The sequence below is a fragment of the Ictidomys tridecemlineatus genome, chromosome 2 (genome assembly GCF_052094955.1).
Source record: "Ictidomys tridecemlineatus isolate mIctTri1 chromosome 2, mIctTri1.hap1, whole genome shotgun sequence".
Lineage (NCBI taxonomy): Eukaryota > Metazoa > Chordata > Mammalia > Rodentia > Sciuridae > Ictidomys > Ictidomys tridecemlineatus.
In genome coordinates this window covers 211,516,535-211,539,070 of record NC_135478.1, presented here as the reverse complement: position 1 = coordinate 211,539,070, position 22,536 = coordinate 211,516,535, and the positions used below count along the sequence as shown (strand labels likewise).

Genomic DNA, 22,536 nt, shown 5'->3' with positions numbered 1-22,536 from the left:
ACTTTATTAGTAACCACTTATTTCTTTATGCTTTCTTTTCATTTTTAAGCTAGAGGCTTGATTCAGTAGTATAGCACTTGCTTAGCATGCATGAGGCCCTGGGTTTGGTCCCCAAAGTCTCAAAAAAAATTTTTTTTTAATTTGAAGTAAGTCAGATGCTCACTATGTTATCTTCGGGACATTCTATATAACTGGAATATTTCATAAGTGTTGAGAGCCACAGCCGAAGGGGCCCCAGCAAACTTCCAGCTGCCAGCAAACTTCTAGCTGCCAACTGATTGGCTCCTCTGCGGTGATGCTCATTAGGCTGTTTCTTCGCCCTTTCAGACCATGGAGCTGCTCATTGGGGGACTTTTTTTGGCTCTGCCCACGCGACCCAGCCAATCAGCCTCAAGAACAGGAGGAGTGGGGGAGGTTGAGAGGCTTGTGGGAAGCCGGTGATGGCAGTTGGGCTCAGAAGGTTTTTCCTGAGGAGCTGTGTGGTTTGGTGTGTGTGTTCTAAAAATAAAGTTTGTTTCTTTTGACAAGTGGCTCCTGAATTGTGCCTAGCTAGACTGCGGCACATAAGGAAAAATACTATAAAACCAGGCCTAGCAGCACATGCCTGAAATCCTAGGGACTTAGGAGGCTGAAGCAGGAGGAATGCAAGTTTGAGGTCAGCCTTGGCAACTTAGTCTCAGTCTCAAAACAAAAAGGGCTGGAGATATAGCTCTTTGGTAGAGTGCCCCCTGAGTTCAATCCCCTGTGCTAGGGGTAAAAAGGAAACTTGGTTCAGCCACTTACTACCCGGGTTGCCTTGAGCAGGTTCCCAGACCTCCCTGAGCCTCCATTTCCTCTTCTGAAAAACCAGAATAATGAAAGTTGAATTCAGTGAGCTCACAGAGAGGAAAAGCACTTCAAGGTGTATGGGTGCACAGTGAACTTTCAGTACACGTTGATTACTTTCATTATTTTTTTTCATTATTTTTATTTTTGCATCCTCAATGGTAGCAGAGACCCTGTTGTTTAACAAACATTTGTTCAGATCAAATAAGTGGAAGAAATAGTCATTTGCTCATCTGAGTCATACTTCCCTGTGATAAGTCTTTCCTTGGTTCAACATATGGATCTAAATAAAACCTTGCTTAGGGGGAGGGAGGAAGAGAAGACAGTTCTGGGAAGGAGATTGAGCAACGAATGTTGCATGCAGGGACCATTATGTACAATTATAAGGCACTAATAATTTTTTTCTAATTTTGCCTAGATTCTGACAAGATCAAGCACAATATAATTTCATATAAATTTAGTTAAAATGGGCCTCAGGGAGAGCAAATTCCACTTCAGTGAAGAGAAAGAATCCACCAGGTGTCTCATCAGGAGATTCAGCTTCAGTAATCGGCATTGTAGGGGTAGTCCGGCAAATTAGCCTGGCTGCAGAAACAAGCAGAGAGAATATGTTCCACAAAAGCAGCAACTGTGGTCTAACAATCCAGTCTTCTCTGATGCTCCCTCAGCCACCTTCCCCCAAGCAGGGAGCTCATACCTTGACCTTCCTTCAAATCAGTGGGAGAGGTATTTAAGAAAAGCAGGCAGGCAAGTAAGTAGGTGACCAGGGCACCAGAATGAAATCATAATTCAATGGCTTCCACCAGGCCTGCCCCTTACAAGTGTTGTCAATTCATTCTCACAACACTGAGAGTTGGGAATAACAGTGGAATTGATGCTTGACTTAACAACACAGGTAAAGGACTTAGGATCCCCGGTACATTCTGAGCCAACATTCCATAGATGTTTGCTGTAATTACTACTACCCTCTGTATTTTGTAGATACAGAAGCCAACTTGATGAAGCTACCACACAGCTGGTAAGTAAATAGTGGGGCTGGGAGGAGAAGCCAGGTAGGTTTACTCCTGAATCCTCCAGTCCAACTCTGTATTTGACATTCCCTCTTAGATGTCTAATGGCATCATAAACGTGTTAAGTCAAATCCTGCCAGCCCTTGGTTCAAAATCCTCCAATGGTTTCTCAGCTCAGAGCTAAAATGAAAGTCCCTCTCATGGTTTATGCCCTCTGTGTCTGCTCTGAGCCTGGACACCTCTCTCCAGCCTCATCCCTCCTACTCTTCCTGTCATCCATTCCACTCCAGCCTCACTGCCCTCTCTATTCAAATGCTCCAAACACATTCTCACCTCAAGGCCCTTGAAATTGCTGCTTTCACTGCCCAAAACGCTCTTCTTCCCAAAATCCACATGGCTTATTTTTTACTTTCTTCAGGTTTCTGCTCAACTGTCATTTTATCAGCAAAACCTTCCCTCACCTACTCAATATTAAGTACCAACCTCCCCAGGACCCACCTCTTCCTATACCCCTTTACCCTTCTTTATTTTCCAGTACAGTTTGTTACTATCTGACATATATATTGAGTTTCTTTTGTTCTCCCTAACTAGAATTTAAGACTGTGGCAGCAGGAACTTCGTACAAAGTGTGATCTCCCAAACACCTAGAAAATGTAGATGACCAGTAAACTGCTGAGTGAATGAATGAATGGAAACTTCTGCCTCCTACAGAGCAATGACACCTCTTCTCTTGAAATTCTAGCTCTACATTCAGAAGTTCAGACAATGAGCAGCAATTAGAAATATGTCTTTCCAGAATGATTCCCCAGGACTCCAACAGGGGTACTCAAAAACAACAAGAAAATAGTATTAAAAGACAAATATAGATGCGGCTGCCTTCCTATGTTTCCAGCTAATCCTCTACCTCTTCAAAACAAACAACAACAAACAAAACCCCATGATCTTTCTTATTAACCCATTGACACTTACTCAGCCAGGAGACAGATCCTAAAGTTTCTGTTGAAGCTGAGTAAGGTCGCCATCTCTTCATCACTCAATTTGAAGTCAAAGACCTGGAAAGGAAAGAATTCCAAAACATCCTTGGCAAGACAATTCCTGGGATTTGAGATCTCCAGTTATTTTAGCAGGGAGTAAGCTCATATCTGTAGCACAAACTGGCCACAGGAGTCCAGATGTCCTTTGTATGTCAAGTGGATATAAATTTTTCTCTAAATTGGGCCCCACACAAAGACTGTGGTATTTAGCTAGATGTGGTGGTACGTGCCATAACTTCTAGCTACTTGGGAGACTGAGACAGGAGGAAACCAAGTTTAAGGTCAGCCTGGGCAATTTAGCAAGACCCCCCTCTTAAAAAAGTGAGGGAGGCTGGGGATATAGCTCAGTGATAAAGTGTCCTTGGCTTAGATCCCCAATCTCTTTTTCTGCCCCACAACCATTTCTCCCTTCCCCCCCAGACTCTGCAGTATTTATAGGGTGTAATGTGCCCAAAGGAGGGATAGCAGACTTGTAGGTATTAAACCTCAGTTTATACGGCATCCTGTTCACATAGGTTCTTCTAGAAGGACAGTTCTTCAAGTACAGTCCATCTCTCGTCTGCTGCTAGGTGGTCTCTCGGGTGGCCCATGACCTGACTGCTCAAGGGCATCTAGGAACCTTCTCAGTGGGCTCAGATCTGACAGGGCTTCTCCTGTCACTGCCCTAGCACATCCTGTGACCATTTCTCTCAGCTCTGAGGCCAGATTCCTGACCTAAGAGTGGAGAAGATGGCGGGAGCCACTAATACACAGGGATGAGATGAAAAACCTGGAGAGAGAGTCCCCCTTGCCGCCCCCTCCACTGGGGAATAGCAGATGATCAGGTAGGATCTCACCTGAAAGTTCTCGAGAATACGTTCTGGAGTCACAGACTTGGGGATCACTACCACATTCCTCTGGATATGGAACCGGATCAGAACCTGTGAAGAAAGAGGACTTCATATTTCTACTTGTCCACAAGGACCCCCCTCTCCCAGAAAAAGGAAAAATAAAATATCTCTGTAGCTCACTGAGGCTTTAGCTACAACAGTGAATGTTGGACCAAGTGCTTAACTATTAGAGACACTGGCCACTTCTCCCCTTCCCTCCCTAACTAGCAGGTTATGGGAAAACCCTACGGTTTTCCTTGTTTAGAAATGAAGGTGCCCTTAGAGGTCATAAGGCTGAGATGTGGTATAGACGGCATATGAACCCAAAACCATTCTCTGTGGTTCATCTAGACAACTTGGTAGGAAGCCAATAGACAGAGGCCACACTTGTGTTAGAGTTTGGACCTGGAATACCCCCAAAGGCTCATGGATTGAAGGCTTGGTCCCCAAGTGTGGCACTATTTGGAGGTGGTGGAAACTTCAGAGAGCTGTGAACCTAGTTGGAAGAGGTAGGTCACTGGCCTTTGTTTGAAGGGTCTCTCTCTCTCTCTTTCTCTCCCTCTCTCTCACTCCCTCTCATTCTCCCCGCACCTATGATGTAAGCACCTTTGCTCCACCACACCTGGCCCATACATGGCTCACCAAGGCCCAAAGTGATGAGGCCGAATGACCACAGACTGAAATATTGAAACCCTGAGCCAAAATAAATCTTTTCTCCTTTCCGTTGATTTTCTCAACAACAGAAAGCTGACTAACAAACCTTGTTTCACTGACACCCACTGTATTTCCTGGGGGTCCTAACAAGACTTCCAAGAAGGCACATGAGTGTGCTTCACTTCCTGTTTCCCTCCCCTCTAATGAGTCAAATGAAGACAATACAAGGAATAAAACAGAAGACTGTAGAATGAATGGATTGCTGGAGAAAGAGAAAAAGCAAAAACCCCACGTTGTACCTGGGCCGGGGATTTTTTGTGCCTGGCAGCAATCTCCTTGATCTTAGGGTCCTCCAATAGTGAAGGGTCTTCTGGTTTAGCCCTAGAGGCAGAAAGTTAGCTGTTATGAATAGTCACCATGGTTACCAAATGCATAAGCAATGTCAATCTCGAGGCTGGGCATCAGAGCCTTCTCCATTTGGGACACCAACAGGAGAAACCCAGAAGCTCTGTGTCTTTCCCATGAGCCAGTCCATCCACGGGCTCTGGAGCCTCAGCATTTCACCAAGGCTGGTCTAGCACTGGAGTATTCTCAGAGGGTCAGAAGTGTTGCACTTTCTTTTTAAACTCCCATTCTTTCCCACCATAATCCCATTTGGAGGGGTTAAGCACATTGCCTTAGACACATTTTTCTTTCTGGTGACTTACAGATTCATACGAAACTCAACCAGTTATAAAGTAATATTTTTAAGAGTACTAAGACAAAGACCCACCCCTCAGAAGCCTCACCAAGGTCTATCTGGAGAGCCCAGGGGGCTGTAGGCTGTGACAGTGATGCCCTTAGAATGGCAATATTGGATCAGTTTCTCCTGGGTGAGGTATGGGTGGCACTCGACCTGCAAGTATGAACAATCTCCATCATCAGAAAAGTTTGCTTGCATTTTGAATGGTTCACAGAAAGTTCTACACACAATATATTGACAGACTTACTAAACCAGACCCTGAGATCTGTCTCCCACCACCCTGAAAGCATCATTACCACTGATCCCTGAGACTAGACTCAGTATATAGCATTGGACTTGCCTCCTAATGTTAAGAAGTAATAGGGCAGGACCCTTTCATTGAATAGAATTTACCTGGTTAGTCACTGGTTTATATTTGAGTCCAGGCTTATTCAAGATCTTTTCAATCTGGAAGTGGTTGAAGTTGGAAACACCAAGAGCTTTCACCAACCCCTCATCCACCAGCTCCTCCATGACCTGCAATGAAAAGGAATGGTGAATATATATGACAAAGTTGACCTATCAAATTAATGCACTTAATTTAATGCAAAAATGAATGCTGAAATCTCAGGCTATTTTGTGAGTCTTGCCAAAATTTTCATTTTGAGCCCATTCACATAAACCACTATATTGTTCATTATATCATTAAACCTGAAAACTTCCTCAAACAGAATGTATCTTGTGGCAAGAAAACAAATATGTTGATATTTTTCTACAGTTAACTAGAATTCAAATTTCTTTTTATGGCCACAATTTTGTCATTAGCAAAGAGAAAATAGTATCTATTCTTGAAGTTTCAGGCTTAATAAGTATATTTTAGTGACTATGTCAAACAAGTATTTATGTGGTTAGATAATGCCTTGAAAGGTCATTAAAGAAGAATACAACACTTATAATCCCAATGACTCCAGAAGCTGAGGCAGGAGGTTGCCAGGTTCAAGGCCAGCCTCAGCAGTTTAGCAGGATCCTCAGCAACTTAGCAAGACCCTGTCTAAAAATAAAAAATTAAAAGGTCTGGGCATGGTGGCGTATACCTGTAATCCCAACAGCTCAGGAAGCTGACATAGGAGGATCCCAAATTCAAAGCCAGCCTTAGCAACTTAGCAAGGCCCTAGGCAACTTAGCAAGACCTTGTCTCTAAATAAAATGCAGAAAAGGGCTGGTGATGTGGCTCAGTGGTTAAACAACCCTGGGTTGAATCAAGAAAGAAAGAAAGAAAAAGAAAGAAAGAGAGAGAGAGAGAGAGAGAGAGAGAGAGAGAGAGAGAGAGAGAAAGAAAGAAAGAAAGAAAGAAAGAAAGAAAGAAAGAAAGAAAGAAAGAAAGAAAGAAAGAAAGAGAGAAAGGACTAGGGATGTGGCTAAGTAGTAAAGTGCCCCTGGGTTCCAGCTCACAGCTTGTACATTCATGGTGTTCTTCCACTTGGTACATAGATTTATATTTAATTATAGAAGAAGGTTTGGATATTATGACAAATTGACATCTTCCTAAGATTTTCCCCAAAGTAAAATTGATTTACTTCTACATATAGTCTCACGCTTCTTAGATATTATTATGTTTTTTGGTACTGGGTAAAGCTCAGGAGTAGTTAATCACTGAGCAACATCCCCAGCCCTTTTTATTTTATTTTGAGACAGAGTCTCACTAAGTTGCTTATGGCCTCACTAAATTGCTAAGGCTGGCTTCCAATTTGCAATCCTCCTTCCTCAACCTCCTGAGTCACATTATTAACAGGCATGTCCAGCCCTGCGATATGAGATTTTCCATAATTTGGTATGGCTCTTAATTACAGAAAGCATTGCTTGCAGAAATGAACTATAAATGGCATATCCCTGCTGAGAAAATCCAATGGCAATACTACAGGTGGCAACAACCAATAGTTTTGGGAGGTTTTTTTCTTTTTCTTTTCATGTACAACTCAGAGGTTGAGGACAGTCTTTAAAAACCACACACAGAAATTCGGATAGTTTTTTCCCATACTTCCAAGTAACAAGCTTTCTGCTGTTAGCAGGCAAATTTAATGATTTGCTTGTCAAAGATAATTCCTTTCAAGTGTATTTCCAGGATTGCCAACCTTGTCATTATAAAGTGATAGTTTTCCTGCTTCATTATCCTTTTCCTGATATCACATCATTTTTGCTATCTAAATTTTCTTATTGCTGGTTGCTGAGGTTCAAAGCAAGAAAGCTGTGCTCATGGGTAAACATTTCTGAACAAACAGTGAGACTCTGTCTCAAAATAAAATAAAAACTTTACACTTAATTTATCATATCAATTCCAGGCTAGGACAGTTTTAACCTATTTTAAGTGGTAAAAAACAGCACAAACTAAGGAAATGTGTCCCACTCAGATGATAGAACAATATGATCCCTGAAACCCTTTGTCACTATTCATTTATGACTTGTTCATTCACTTGTTCTCTGCTGGCATTTGCAAGAGCACATGATCGTTTCAAAAAAAAAAAAAACTTCAGAAAACCTTTCATGCCTTAATTTAATTTTAGACACAAATTATGTGAATGAGGTCATTATTGGATCTAGGAAGTGGGGCACTCCTTTTCCCTTATGTTTGAATGATATGTGTTCACTTTTTACCAAGCAGTCTGCTAAAGACCAATGTAGTTGAACTTCTTAGAAGAGACCTGAGTCCTGAGTCAATCCCAGCTCTGCCACACACTTGCTCCATGACCCGACAAGTTAACAACTTTCCTAGATCTCAATCATATAATTTGTAAGTGGGAAAGGTAACTCTCCCTAGTAACACTCCCTCTTATGGTTAGATGGTTAAATTGACCACGATTAAAGTTCCTAGCATGTTGGCTACCTTAATCTTTATCATATCTTGAGGACATGTATCAGTGTGTACACACACACACACAGAGATTAAACCCAGGGGTGCTTTACCACTGAGCTACATCCCCAGTCCTTTTTATTTTATTTAATTAAGGAATTTATTTATTTATTGGTACTGGGAATTGAACGCAGGGGCACTTGACCACTGATCCACACCCCAAGCTCTGTTTTATTTTTTATTTTGCAACAAAACAGGGTCTCTCTAAATTGCTTAGGGTCTTGCTAATTTTCTGAGGCTAGCCTTGAACTTGCCATCATCCTGCCTTAACCTCCTGAGTTGCGGGGATTACAGGAGTGTGCCACCGCACCCACCTAACTATAGTATTTTTAAAAAATAAGAAACTGAATATTTCAGGAGTTAAATAACTGATCCAAGGTTACTCAGCTAACACCTACAAACTCAAGTCAAAATGTCTTTTTAAAATTTCCTCCCATGGCTTTGGAATAGCACGTGTATCCCCCAAATTAGGGTACATTATATCTATAATCTCATTTGAGAACACAGTTTTAGCCTTGAAAATGTAAATCATGTCAGATGGACTCTGAATCCAAAGGTGATAAGGAAGGAGTGAGAAAAACTGGAGGATAACAGTGGTGGAGTTAGACACAACGCAGCAGAGCTCCTTCATGGAGTTTCATCCATGACCGAGGGAAATTTTTTTTCTCCCAACACACTTACAAGAAACTGGAACCTACCTCCCAGGCATCCAAGAATGTTTCTTTACTGATGAGGTTGTTGCCTTTATCATCTTTGGGGAATAAGTCCTTCCCAGCCTGTAAAAGGAGAATAAAAAGCTTATTGTAATATGCATCTGGATATGTGGTCCTGTTGAACAAGGTTTCCAGATCCTGATTTCTACTTTTTTTGGCGGGGGTGGGGTGGGCAGGGTACTAGAGTACTCAGGAACCCTCAATCACCGAGCCACATCCCCCAGCAATCTATTGTGGCATGGAAACTCTTACATTTTATAAACTACTGGATTGATTTTTCAATCCATCATTAGAATATTCTAGAAGCCATCATTATCACCATGGACATTAACTTTATATTATCAGACCCCGGATAAACTTGGAGGTAAACATTAATTTCAAGGTCAATATACAAGGGTTGGATCTCAAGGTATGGTTTACCTAGGGAAGATGTTAACTCACTTCTGTCCTCACAGCCTCTGGGAGCCTGGGTGGCCTACCACATCACCTAGCTGACCATGAGGGAAGAGGCTGGGAATTCATGTCCCTCTCACCTCCAGGAGCAGGGCAGAAGCAGAGTCTATTTATTTAGTGAGAAATGGCTACCTTTCAGTATCACCACACTTGGTCTTTTCTCCAAGATGCCACTCCCAGGGTGTGCTTTGATTAACAGGAGTGTTGAGCCCTGAGATAATGTTATGCAAGAGTATCCCAAGAGTTCTCCTGGCGGGGGGCGGGACTCCAGGCACACAATCAAGACAAAGGCCACATGGCAGTTGCAGCTTATTTGGGTTGCCAGAAATCACTGTGTCTCTCAGATGCAACTGCAAGAAAACTTAAGCACGTGCCTACCTCAGTGGCCACGTGTCATCTAGGCCTCTCTTCCAGACCAGCACCTTCCTGCTCTGCACAAGAACTCCTGTCCACTGGATACCCCCATCCTGGCACAGTTATTTTCTGGCATCTATCTGCTCAGGAGTAGTTCAAACCTGAAATCCCTGGGGCCAATGAATAAGATAGACATCCAGATAGTCCAGTTTCAGATCCTTGAGGGTCTTCCGACAGGCTTCCTTCACAAGCTTCCTCTCAAAGAAGGTGCACCACAACTGCAGGGGGAGACAGCAAGGCCTGAGGACTGGGGAGAGAGAGGCTGTACCACACTCACTCTCCCTGCTTTGTGATTTGCATGATCCATCCTGAGAACAGGTCGTTTATAACTAAGGTGGTTAAGACAGTGACCCAGCACACAAAGTCCTCACCCAAGTCTGTATTTCCTGAGATGAGCACAATTTATTTATTTTGGTAGTAGGGATTGAACCCAGGGATGCTGTACCACTGAGCTACATCGCAGCCCTTTTTATACTTTATTTTGAGACAGGATCTGGCTAAACTGATGAGGCTGGCCTTGAATTTGTGATCCTTCTGTTTCAGCCTCCTAAGTCTCTGGAATTTCGGGCCTAGACACTGTGATATCAGGCCAATTTATTTTTTCACACTCTCAACATTCTATCTGTTTCTGACATTGGTTAAAATATTTGGCCACTAATTAAATATTTTTGTAGCTGTGTTATTCCCTTCCTTGGCTCTCAGCTGAGGGTAGGAATTGTGATTAGCTTTTACATTTCAAGCACATGTTCCCTTATTCTATACACCCGTATCTTCAAGTCTATCAGGCCCCAACTGATGATTTGATAAGGAATTTTTTCAGATGGGGCCCTGCCTACAGCTAATCTATTTATCCTACCAGAAGCATTTTCCAAGGGCCTGGAACTACAGATTTTTTAGCGAATTGCTTCTAATATGGATCCAGCAGGTTTCAACTCCTTCATGTAACAATTATCCCTTTCCTTCTTTGTTATACACTTTATAACACAGTTTTTACTGGCTTGAAATAAAAAGAAATCTCTAAATGATAATAAAAAATGCTCCCACCATTTTCCAAAACCCTCTGACTAAGAACCTCAGTGCAACACCCATTGAGACCACAGTGCTGAAGGTCTGGCGTCAGGATCCATCACTGTTTGCACCCTTAGCCTCTGATCGTCACTGGGCAGAGGGATCCCATTGATAGAAAACAGGGAAGACAGGGCACTGGAGCCAGCCCCACTCAGGTGGGTGGGACTATGGCAGTGTCTTTCACATGTCAGTACTCGTGTGGATGTTGTATTGAGGGACGAAATAAAGGCCCACATGAAGAGAGCTGGGGTTAACATGGACATAGAGGAAAGGCTGGGAGGGTTCTTGGCACTGACCACATCCACATACTTCTGCCTGCCTTGAAGTCCAGTCCTCCCACCAAATGGGCCATACGTACCTTGCTCACAATAAAGAGGTCCTCCCGCTTCACCACCTTCTCCTGGATCTTCTCTTGGATGGCTTCTCCCACCTCATTCTCATTCTGATAGACGTAGGCGCAGTCTATGTGGCGATAGCCTGCATCAATGGCCACCTTCACGGCTTCTTTGACTTTGTTCGGGGGAGACTAAAAGGCACAGAAAAGGCCATCAGACACTTTTCCTCCAAATCTAGGTCCCATTTGCCAGGGGAAAACAGGGAATAAAACTCACTTTGGAAAACTTTTCAAAAGAAAAACAAATTAATTAATTTTATGATTGTGACCTGGAGCCCTATCCTACCTAAAAGCCAATTCCTCTGTAATTCAGGTTAAGTCCTGAAGTATCTCCAGTTGCTGGAAAATATGGATAGCTTCCACTTCAGTGTTCTCAAAGCCAGGCTGAAAACTAGACCTGAAGTAACTCAAGAGGTCAGGTGTGATGGTGCACACCTGTAATCCCAGTGAGCCAGGAGGTGACCCGGGAGGCAGAGGCAGGAAGAGCACAAGTTCAAGGCTAGCCTCAGCAACTTAGCAAGACCTGGTCTCAAAATAAAAAGTCAAAATGGCTGGGGATATAGACCAGTGGTAGAACGACCTGAGTATCAAAAAAAAAAAAAAAAAAAAAGAAGAAAAGAAAGAAAGAGAGAGACACAGAGGAATGACTCAGCAAGATGAGCCATGAGGAGAGAAGGGTTCCAAAGATGGATCTTGGAAAGTAGCTAGGGTGATGTCAGCATTGAGGGAAATGGTTAAAAAAAAAAAAAAAAAGGCAGAGTTAAAATTCCAAGAGAGGCCGGTTGAATCTGCTTCCTGAGGGATGTGGTTTTGGCATTTTGCCTGCTGACAATAACACAGCCAGAGTGGGACCTTCGCTCCTGACTCTGTGATGACCGAGGCTGTCTGTGATCCCAGTACTTCTCAGAGTTTAATGAGCATGTCAACCACTGGGGATCTCAGTAAAGCAAATATTGATTCTGTAGCCTGGGTTGGGTCAGAGTTGTTTTGTTAAGTTACTGGATATTGAACTCAGGGCGCTCTACCACTGTACTACACCCCGAGCCCTCCTTATTAGAGCTCTGGGTCCTCGCAATCACTCAGCCATCACCAAACCCAAGGCCAAGAAATGCTGAGCCCCTCTCTGCATGTCCCAGAACTAAGCAGTGTTTTAGAAGAAAGAGACTGCTGAGAGTAGCTGCCTTGTTCTTTTTCTTTCTTTCTTCCCCTCTTTCTTTTTTTAGTAAGTCCAACTTGTGCTGGAAACTTGATACTCGCTAGTGAAGCACTCACCCTGCCCAGAAAAGCCAGTCTAACCTTCCAGCCTCCATCAGCCCAGAGAAATTCAGCTCTAGGGCTGAATTTCACCTCTTTAAGCCCCTGCCCCAACTGACTACAGAGAAAAGTATTCAGACAACCCTGGAGGGAAGCAGGCCTCCTAAAATTTGCATATTTACCTTCCAGGTGCCCAGACCCAAAATGGGCATCTTGGCTTTAGTGCTGAGCTCCACGAAGGTGGCCATGGTTGGTGCAGAAATGGCTTTGAGAGAGCAAATAGATGTCTGGCGTCCCCGTAATGAGGCTCACAGTCGCTTTAAATCCTGGTTAGGGAGGCTGGCCCTGGCCCAAGGGGAGGAGCCAGAGCCAAGGGCAGACACTAGAACAGGAAGTTCTTTTGTAAAATTAATTGCTGTTGCTGGGGGCAAACCTCAGAGGCAGAGTGCTTGCCTGGGTTTGCATGAAGTCCTGGCTTCAACTTCCAGAATTGAGGAAAAAAAGAATTCTTCTTATTTATTATTTTATTTATTTATATTGGTACTAGGGTTTGAACCCAGAGGCGCTTAACCACTGAGCCACATCCCCAGTCCTTTTCATTTGAGACAGGATCTCCCTTAATTGCTTAGGGACTCCCTAAATTGCTGAGACTGGCTTTGAACTTGCGATTCTCAGCCTCCAGAGTGGCTGGGATTACAGGAGAGTGCCAGGATGCCTGGCAAAAGAAAAAAGTTATTATAGTAAACCTGATTGCTGTAAATTACAGATTAACAACTCCTGCAAAATGTTCCTAGTTAAAAAAAAAAAAAAAGTTATGAATGACTTTGTGACTGACACTTAAGGGTTTGTTAACCCTTAAGTGTTACACACAATGGAAGATTCTCCAAAGATTTATTGGCTTTGGCAGGGATGGACATAGTTTGTTGAGGCAAGGGAAAGTCAGTCTCTCTCTCTCTCTCTCTCTCTCTCTCTCTCTCTCTCTCTCTCTCTCTCTCTCTCTCTCACTGAGAATTTAATCCAGGGGCATTCAACCCCCCAAGCCACATCTCTATCCTGTTTCTATATTTTATTTAAAGACAGGGTCTCACTGAGTTGATTAGGGCCTCACTAATTTGCTGATTAGGCTCTCGTTAACTTTTAGAAATACATTTACATTTATCCAACTGTAAAAAGTAACCTAAGGTTTAGGTTTGGTTAAAAAACAATTAATGATATAACTAAATCCCCAATAGAAATCTGTTATCCTTATAAGTCTAAACGACCATTACAGTCAACTTTAGTTTGGAGAACACCAACTTGATAAAATGCTTCTTTAAACCTTTTTCTTAAAAGACTTGTATACCTGGAAGATATGAGCATATTTAATATGCAAAGAAGAGTAATAGTGTCATAATTATATTTATGTTTTATATTATCCAAGTCTAGATCTTAAAGAAAAATTTAGACTTTGTAATACAGTACAGTCCCCTAAAATATCAGTTGTTGTTTAACCAGTTGTACAAACCTTAATTTCTTAAGACTAGTTGTTCTAGAAAATAAAACTTAACAGACACAATATTAAGAATAAATTAATGTTTTAAGAAATCCTTGTCATTTTAAATTAAAGATTAAAATGATTTATATTAGTACATTAATATTTGATGTACATAATTAGTACATTAATATTTGACTTTAGGGAACAAACTTGAATAGTTTTAACCGATCATATTACTTATTTTTAACCAACTTAGTGTAAGGATGGCCTTAGGCCTTAGCCTAAGAAATTCCATTTTAAAAACTCCACTTTGAAACCTGCAGTCTCACCAGGCACACCTACAGAGTCCTCCAGTATGGCCCTCAGGCGTAAACAAGTCACTTCTCCCCACCCTGACAAACTCTGAGTGAAGTCTCTGGCATTGCTCTTGCCCTGATAAAAAATGAGAAGCAAGAAAATCAGGGTGTGGACCAGGAGAACAGATGCTTTAACCTCAGAACGAATGACATCACTGAGAAATCTGGTAGCAGCTGATAGGGATTGAAAGGGTAGTCAGAAGCCCCAAAATTTAGTGTAAATGATGGAGCAAATGAACAGACATTCAGCCAGCCAACACCGATGCACACAAGTCTGAGAGCCTGATGAGGACCTGGACTGACATCCCAACTCTTCTCATCTGCCTGATCCTCTGCGTTGTTCTCACCGCCTCTAGACCCTGGTGAGAAAAGGACTTCTCTCTTTGACCACCTCCTCAGCTAGCCGTCAGCTCCACCCTAGAAGAAGCCTATCTTGGTTCCTGATCTGATCCCCAGGAGAAGCCTATCTTGGTTCCTGATCTGATCACCACCGTCTGAGTGTGTGTGCATCTGCTGGACCTTAAGGCTTAGACTTTAGACCTGGCACTTGAGCTTAGCGCACAGAGGGAATGTCTGTCACAAGCCTGTCACGATTAAGCATGTTTGCAGTGCTCAGAATGAATCTAGAATTGTTTGCTGTGAATTGATTATATCTATCGCAGTGCCTAGCATTAAGGATTGTCATTTTCTGGAATCCATAGAGTGGAATTGTAATCAGTGATTTGAGTGAATAAAGCATTGAAAAGGGCAGAAGCGCATGAACATTCTTTATTTCTCCCCCTCGACTGCCGTAAGTCGCACTTTTTGCCCATTGCAACACTTGGTTACACACAAATCTTTTAAAATTTACCCTTTATTTATATAGATCTTTTGGTCACTTAATTAGACCCTCTGTTGTTTACTTAGATGCATTATAACTTCGCCACATGAAGACTTTCTTACCTAGAAACATTTTTTATATTTAGAATCTTTAAACTTTTTTCCTATCATTTGACCCCCTTTTTAAAATTTACACTCTGAAGCAACCCTTGTAAATTTCTGAATTTAGACAAATTACTCTATTTGAAACCTGCAGGAGAAATACTTTATGATATTTACAGTACTCTATTTGAAACGCAGTTATAGAATTATACCTTTTGGGACATTTAACTCTTAATAACCATGTTTTTAGTAATGACACAGAGCAATTTTTACCAATTTATGAAAACACCAGTAATGTTTAAGTATGTTAATTTATAGAATTGAAGGAGTTAAGAATACTTGATGTTATTTAACAGTTAGTGCTTTCATTCTGTAAACCAATTAGATATCTCTAACAAACACATCCATGATCAATCTCACAAATGTCAAATCTAATTTACTTATTTCTAAAACCAAGACATCAGACAAATGTATTGAATAGCATCAGCCATCTCTTTCTTGATGAAGAAAAATCCTAGAAAAAAATGGATATTAGACATTTTATAGACATTAACATTTTATTAATTGTTTGACCACGTGAACCAAAGGTATTTGGATCACTTGTATATCTTTAGGCTTTACAATCAAGCACTTTACATACCGTCAGGGTGTTTAGGGTCTGGTGAAACGTTGGAGGGAGAGACCACCCAAGAGACTGACTCCATGCAATTGGCAAAAGGGGATTTATTGGGGATCCATTCCAGCGCGCTGGGACTCTGTGCTCACTCAAGAAGGGAGAGCAGCCCAGAGCCCAGAGCAGAGTTCAAGAGGAGCTTAAGTACACTTTTTGGAGAGGGTGGGGGGCTTTGCATACATCAGAACAAATCATCATGAGGCGCGGGAAAATTGAACAACAACCCTGAGTCAGGATTAGTGCATACATTGGCGGGAACAATCAGGTAGGAGTGATTGGTGCTCCTAGGTGGGGTACACATTCAAACTGATTGGTTTAGGTCCTGCAATGCCTACGTGCCAAGCAACTCGGAACCCTTAGCTATTAAACAACCAGAAAGTCAGTGGAAATATTTACTGGGCAGTTCCAGCATTGTCCTAACAACTACAGGGAGTACAGGTTTTGGGGGTAGCAGAGGGACTCTAACAATACCTAGTCTTTTACTTTTTAACCCAATCCCTGCACTTTGGAAACTTTAGGATGCCTGGTCTTTTACACTTTAACTCAGGCTCTGCGGCTTAGAAATTTTACCTTTACAAGAGGAGAGCCCCTGATATACTTCTAAAGATTTACAATTAGGCACTAGGAACCGACTCAAATGGAAAGAATAAATGAGGTACCTCCCAACATATGCAGATCTGTCCTCCTTTAAAGCCACTGGATTACAGATGTGAGTCATATCAGAGCTTCTATAGGTGGGCTCCAGTTGGTCACTACAGGAGGTCCAGACCCTCACAAAGCAGAGAGCTCCCACAACTAGAGAGGGGAGGGCGCCTCTCTGCGTCAGAGGATCTGGGACACCTGTGTGCCAGAGAGCCACAGCCTTCACTGCAGTGATCATCTTGCTGGAGCCTCCAAAATGTTATGGTGAGATTAGGATAAATCACCAAGTCAATCTTAAAGCAGGAGACAGAACCATCTTTATTCACCAGCTGGAGGGCCAAGGAGCGGACTGCAAGTCTATACCCTTCAACTCCCTGCAAGGCTGAGAGCGCACCTTTATAGTCCCAAATCACATTAATCATAAGTGGCTGTTGCTATGATTCAAAGCCATAAACAAACATCATGAGACCTAAAATCAGAAGCAGAAGGTGAAGGGAGTCAAAACGACCTCAGTTGGGTACACGTTAAAGAATGGTTACTAGGGCTGGGGATGTGGCTCAAGCGGTAGCACGCTCGCCTGGCATGCGTGCTGCCCGGGTTCGATCCTCAGCACCACATACCAACAAAGATATTGTGTCCGCCGAGAACTAAAAAATAAATATTAAAAATTCTCTCTCTATCTCTCTCTCTCTCCTCTCTCACTCTCTCTTTAAAAAAAAAAAAAAAAGAATGGTTACTAACATCTAGACAACCATTCTCTGACAGGGTACACTGTCCAAGAAAAATGGGAACCAAAAAGAGAACAATTTTGCATTGTGTGAGAACAGAAACATTTGTGTTTCTAAGCAGGGTTCTCACACAATGCAAATATGTTCTCTTTTTGGTTCCCATTTTTCTTGGACAGTGTACCCCTGTCAGAGAATGGTTGTCTAGATGTTAGTAACATTCTTTTTTTTTTTTTTTCTAAAGCAGAGTGTGCAGAGCAGGATGCAGAGAGAGAGTTTTTCTCATGGGAGAGAATTTTTACATGACATGGGTCTCAGGGTATTTTTTGGTCTGCTCGGCGGACACAATATCTTTGTTGTTTCACTTTGGTACCAGGGATTGAACTCAGGGATGCTTAACCACTGAGCCACATCCCCAGCGCTTTTTGTTTGTTTCTTTGTTTTGAGAGGCAGGGTTTCTTTGGGCCTAGCTAACTTGCCAATGCTGGCTTTGAATTAGCGATTCTCCTTGCCTCGGCCTCTTGAGCGGCTAAGATTACAGGCCTGCTCCACCATGCCCAGCTTTCACTTTTTATCCTTACAAAAGCAATATATGCTCTTTGTAAAGAGGAAAATAAAAGATTATGTAAGAAAATAAGAACCATCGAGAATCTCATGGTAGAGATGATTAAGAACATGGGAGTACGTCTGGGGATATCCAGTTGAGTTGGGAAGTCCCAGATCACAGGAGAGCTGCACCCCCACTTCCCAGGGTGAAGGTAGGACAAAGGCTTGGAGTCCTGGAGGGAAGCCCTAGACCCTAGGACAATCACAATGACAACAGGAGGCATCCAGGTGTGCAGGTCCCAGGGCAGCCTCCGGATGCCCCATGAGCCTCTGCACATGGTAGGAAGAGAAGCTCCATGGTGCATGTCTACTGTGGGAGCTGGTGGAAGGAAGAGAGCCAGCCAGGCCCCAGAGACCTCATAGTTGGGATTGTAAAGTCTGTAAAGTACACAGACTGCTCATCACATTGAGAAGAGATGAGTTTCAGGTTAGGGAAGGGGCTCTATGGCTTGGGATTTGATGGTGATATGGACATCTTGGATGCTTGTAGACATGGATGACCACATCTAAGGGCCAGATAGACAAGTCACATTTCAGGGGGAGCCAACCCACAGATGGCAGACACAGCCCAGCCCCACTTCCATCCTGCAACATTCTATGTGTCCCCCAAGCCCCACTGACACCTAGAGAGAAGAAATAATAAATGTAGTGGATTTGAATCCTGAATTAAATAGAAGTCAAAATGAAATAAAGGAGAAGGCAAGTGTCAGCAGAAAATTTTCCAAAGTCGATGTAATCTACCAGAAGCCATTGCATCCAGCCCGCTTCTCTTCATGCCATCAATAATTAATTTTAATTTCATTTAGTTTAAAATGAAGTTTTATTTCCTTGATGAACTGTGGAATCTCCTAGCTTTGAATTTCTCTCAAGAGAAGAAGGATCTAAGCATATAACTTACCCGGATTAAAAGAAACAAAAAAGTCTTAGCAGTGCATGGTGGTGTACTTCTAAAATCCCAGGATTGCAAGTTCAAACCCAGACTGGGCAATTTAGCTAGACCCTGTCTCAAAATTTAAATGAACAAATAAAAAGGGCTGGGAATGTGTCTCAGTGGTAGAGCACCCCTGAGTTCAATCGCAGTGTGGGGCAGGGGGAGGTTGCTTACTTAGAGGAGGAGAGGGGTGATTTGAGTTTCTGGTTGTAGGGCCCTTGATAACTCTGAGGATGCTTCATTCTTGTAAGACCCATCAAAACTGGAGCTGGGAAGTAATGAGAAGGGAAGCCCACGCCTGTCTGTCTGAGATTAGTACTCTTCCAAAAACTTTCTAAAGTCCCCCAAGAAAGAGATATCTTCTTGTTCTATGCCATACCCATGCTTTATGAGTCTCGTGTACAGATTTTTTTTTCTTTTTTCACTTTTCAGTCATGTATATTGAATTCAGAGCCTTGGAGTGCTAGGCAAGCACTTAACCACTGAACTACACTTCTAGCCTCTCCCCTACCCCTGTCACCCTTTAAATTTTTCTTCTTTTGAGGTAAGGTCTTGCTAAATTGAAGAGGCTGGCCTTGAACTTGTGATCCTCCTGTCTCCACCTCCTGAATAGCTGTGTCATTCCCAGCTGAGATAGTTTAAATTTTTTTAATAAAATTGTGTAACTCATAAAAGCACTTTTGTTGCATTGTTTCTCTCTGTGCTGACAGAATATGTTTCACTTACTCATATAAATGGAGAGGCATGGGATGGATTGTTGAGAGCCACAGCCAAAGGGGCCCCAGCAAACTTCCAGCTGCCAGCTGATGATTGGCTCACAGTGGCCTCAGCAACATCTAGCTGATTGGCTCCTCTGCGGTGATGCTCATTGGGCTGTTTCCCTGCCCTTTCAGACCACGGAGCTGCTCATTGGGGGACTTCTTTGGCTCCGCCCACATGACCCAGCCAATCGGCCTCAAGAGCAGGAGGATTAGGGGAGGTAGAGAGACTGGTTTGGGGGTGAGAGGCTTGTGAGAAGCCGGTGGTGGCAGTTGGGCTCTGAGGGTTTTTTCCTGAGGAGCTGTTTTATTTGGCGTGTGTAGTTCTAAAAATAAAGTTAGTTTCTTTTGACAAGTGGCTCCTGAATTGTGCCCAGCCAGACTGCAGCATTTGGTGGCTCGCACAGGGAGCGACTGAGGGTAAGTAAACTGCTCGCCCCTGAGGGCAGGGCAAGAGGATGGGTAGCCATACTAAGTTTCCTCTTTTGTTTTGCTTCACTTTTGTTTTAAGTTGCCTGTCCCTGGAGATGAGTGAGCGGAAGAAAAACCGCTCACATCTGAGGAAAAACTATTTGCGTCTGAGGAACAGATAGGGAGAAAGGACGGATGCACATGTCAGGAGAATAGAAAGGCTGATATGATTATTTTTTGTGGTTCCATTTTTATTTCATTCTGTCTCGGTTTTGTTTGGTGTCATCTTGTTGGGTTGTATTATAATAGAAATATGGGATCAGAAATTAGTGAAAAACAAACCGAAAGAGTGTTAAGTAAATTGTTAGAGGAAGGAGGCATCCCAGTAAGATCAAGAGCAGTCAGGGCATAAGTTGATACAATACAAAAATGTAGCCCATTGCTTTTTAAGGAGGAGTTGTTAAATATATCACAGTGGGACCATCATGGTGAAGATTTAAAAAGAATAGAAAAGAAAAGCCCAGGAACTCTGTCAGTTGGCACATTGCCATTGTGGGCATTGGTATCTGGTTTGCTTAGTCCAAAGCCTTCAGTTCAGACAATGGTAGAGGAAGGAGAAGACATATTGATTCAAGTAAAAGAGAAGGTTTCTCAAGTTAATCAGACAGAGGAAAAGATTCAAGTAAAAGAGAAGGTCTCTCAAGTTAGTCAGACAGAGGAAAAGATTCAAGTAAAACAGAAGGTCTCTTGAACTAGTCAGACAGAGGAAGAAAGTGTAAAGCAGAAAAAGCCATCAGGGGAAAAGTTACAACAGGAGACTGCTACTAACACCTTTCTATCAGAGGGCATAAGTGTCCAACCAACAGTGCCACCTCTACAGGAGACTGCTACTAACACCATTCTATCACCAGAGGGCATAAGTGTCCAATCAACAGCACCACCTCCATATGCTAGGAGGCTCCCAACCCCCGCAGTTGATAGTTGGGATCCTGAGACAGGATCTCAAGTATGCCCTGTATTTGAGGTAGGAGGGCAGCGAATTTACCAGGGTTTAAATTTCAAAACAGTGAAGGAGCTAAAAGAGGCTGTAACAACCTATGGTCCTTCACTGTAAGCTTGGTCGAATCCATTAACAACTTGAACATGATGCCAGCAGATTGGGCTAATATATGTGTAAAGCTGTGCTAAATGGAGGTCAATACCTGTTATGGAAGGTTGCCAATGAGGAATTTTGCAAGGAGATGGCTAGGTGAAATGCAGCAGCTGGTTATCCTCAGAGAAATCTAGATATGTGGTTAGGAAAGGGACCTTATGAGGATCAGCAGCAACAAATTGCATATGATCCTGGCATATATTCACAAATTGCTGTAGAGGCGATTAGGGCATGGAAGACTTTACAAGGACATGGAGGTTTACAAGGTCAATTATCTAAGGTAATACAAGGAGCTAATGAACCTTACGCTGAATTTGTAGATAGGCTTATTCAAACAGCTATCAGAGTTTTTGGGAGTACAGAACAAGCAATGCCATTAATAAAACAACTGGCTTATGACCAAGCGAATCATTGGTGCAGAGATATCATTAGACCATGGAAACATGAATATTTAAACACATATATTAAATTATGAAGAGACATTAATGAACAAGAGCAAGTCATGGAAGCTGCAGTAAAACAGGCTTTAGATGCCAGAGACATTAATGAACAAGGGCAAATTGTGGCAGCTGCAGTAAAACAAGCTTTAGATTCCAGGCCAAGAACATGCTACAATTGTGAACAAACAGGACATTTTAAAAGGAATTGTCCCATAGGAGGAGGGTTTAACAAAACTAGGTATCAAAGGAGTAGAATACCGGGTATTTGCCCACGATGCCGTAGAGGGACACATTGGGCTAATGAATGCCGTTCTCAAACCACCATAGAGGGTACTCCATTATCAAAAAACGAACAAGGACCAAGTGTTTATCCACGATATCATGGAGAAAGGCATCGGGCTCCATTGCCAAAAAATGGACAGGGGGGCCTAATGCTCCGGGGCCCCAAACCACAAATATACGGAGCACTGGAGGAACCCAGCAACCCCATCAGGGTAGTGCCGAGGACACATTGTCCATCAGATCCCTCATCAGACAAACCAGAGGGAGCGCAGGGTTAGACATCTGCGCCTCCGCCAGATCAGAACTAACTCCAGAGATGGGAGTTCAAATCATTCCCACAGGGGTAAAAGGACCTCTTCCTCAAGGAATAGTAGGCTTATTATTGGGACGCAGCTCTTCTACTCTAAAAGGACTTATGATAAGTCTTGGGGTAATTGATCCCGATTATGAAGGTGAAATAAAAATTATAGCCAGTTCTCCAAAGGGTGTATCAGTAATTTCACCAGGAGATAGAATAGCACAGTTACTAATAATACCAAGCCTACATGATAAATTTTCCAGTCATACTGTAGAAAGAGGTTCCAGGGGATTAGGCTCCACAGGTGTAGATTGGGCTATGCTTTCTTTAAATTAGATTCTCGCCCCATGCTACAACTAAATATTCAAGGACATGAATTTAATGGGCTACTGGATACAGGTGCAGATCTTAGCATCATCTCTCGTCAAGAATGGCCAAAACATTGGCCATTACAACAAGCCACTCAAACGCTTCGAGGCCTAGGAGTGGCGACTAATCCCCATAGAAGTGCAATGGTATTAGATTGGAAGGATCCTGAAGGATGTGAAG

The 22,536-nt window shown here is 42.7% G+C and overlaps 1 protein-coding gene across 2 annotated transcripts in view; it reads right to left on the bottom strand.

Moving 5' to 3' along the window:
- Positions 1 to 938: 938 nt before the first annotated feature.
- Positions 939 to 22,536, bottom strand: part of Akr1b10 (aldo-keto reductase family 1 member B10) — a 30,775-nt gene continuing 9,177 nt past the window's right edge. The window contains exons 1-10 of one of the 2 annotated variants that reach the window (XM_078040567.1): positions 12,500 to 12,668; positions 11,028 to 11,195; positions 9,703 to 9,819; positions 8,720 to 8,797; positions 5,528 to 5,650; positions 5,181 to 5,287; positions 4,692 to 4,773; positions 3,706 to 3,789; positions 2,805 to 2,887; positions 939 to 1,410 (exon numbers count right to left, since the gene is read on the bottom strand). In XM_078040567.1, the coding sequence (XP_077896693.1) occupies positions 1,368 to 1,410; positions 2,805 to 2,887; positions 3,706 to 3,789; positions 4,692 to 4,773; positions 5,181 to 5,287; positions 5,528 to 5,650; positions 8,720 to 8,797; positions 9,703 to 9,819; positions 11,028 to 11,195; positions 12,500 to 12,565 (951 nt within the window). In that variant the 5' untranslated portion in view covers positions 12,566 to 12,668 and the 3' untranslated portion in view covers positions 939 to 1,367. Of the gene's footprint in view, positions 1,411 to 2,804; positions 2,888 to 3,705; positions 3,790 to 4,691; positions 4,774 to 5,180; positions 5,288 to 5,527; positions 5,651 to 8,719; positions 8,798 to 9,702; positions 9,820 to 11,027; positions 11,196 to 12,499; positions 12,669 to 22,536 lie in introns of those variants that run through there. The other variant, XM_078040568.1, reaches the window with a different exon arrangement.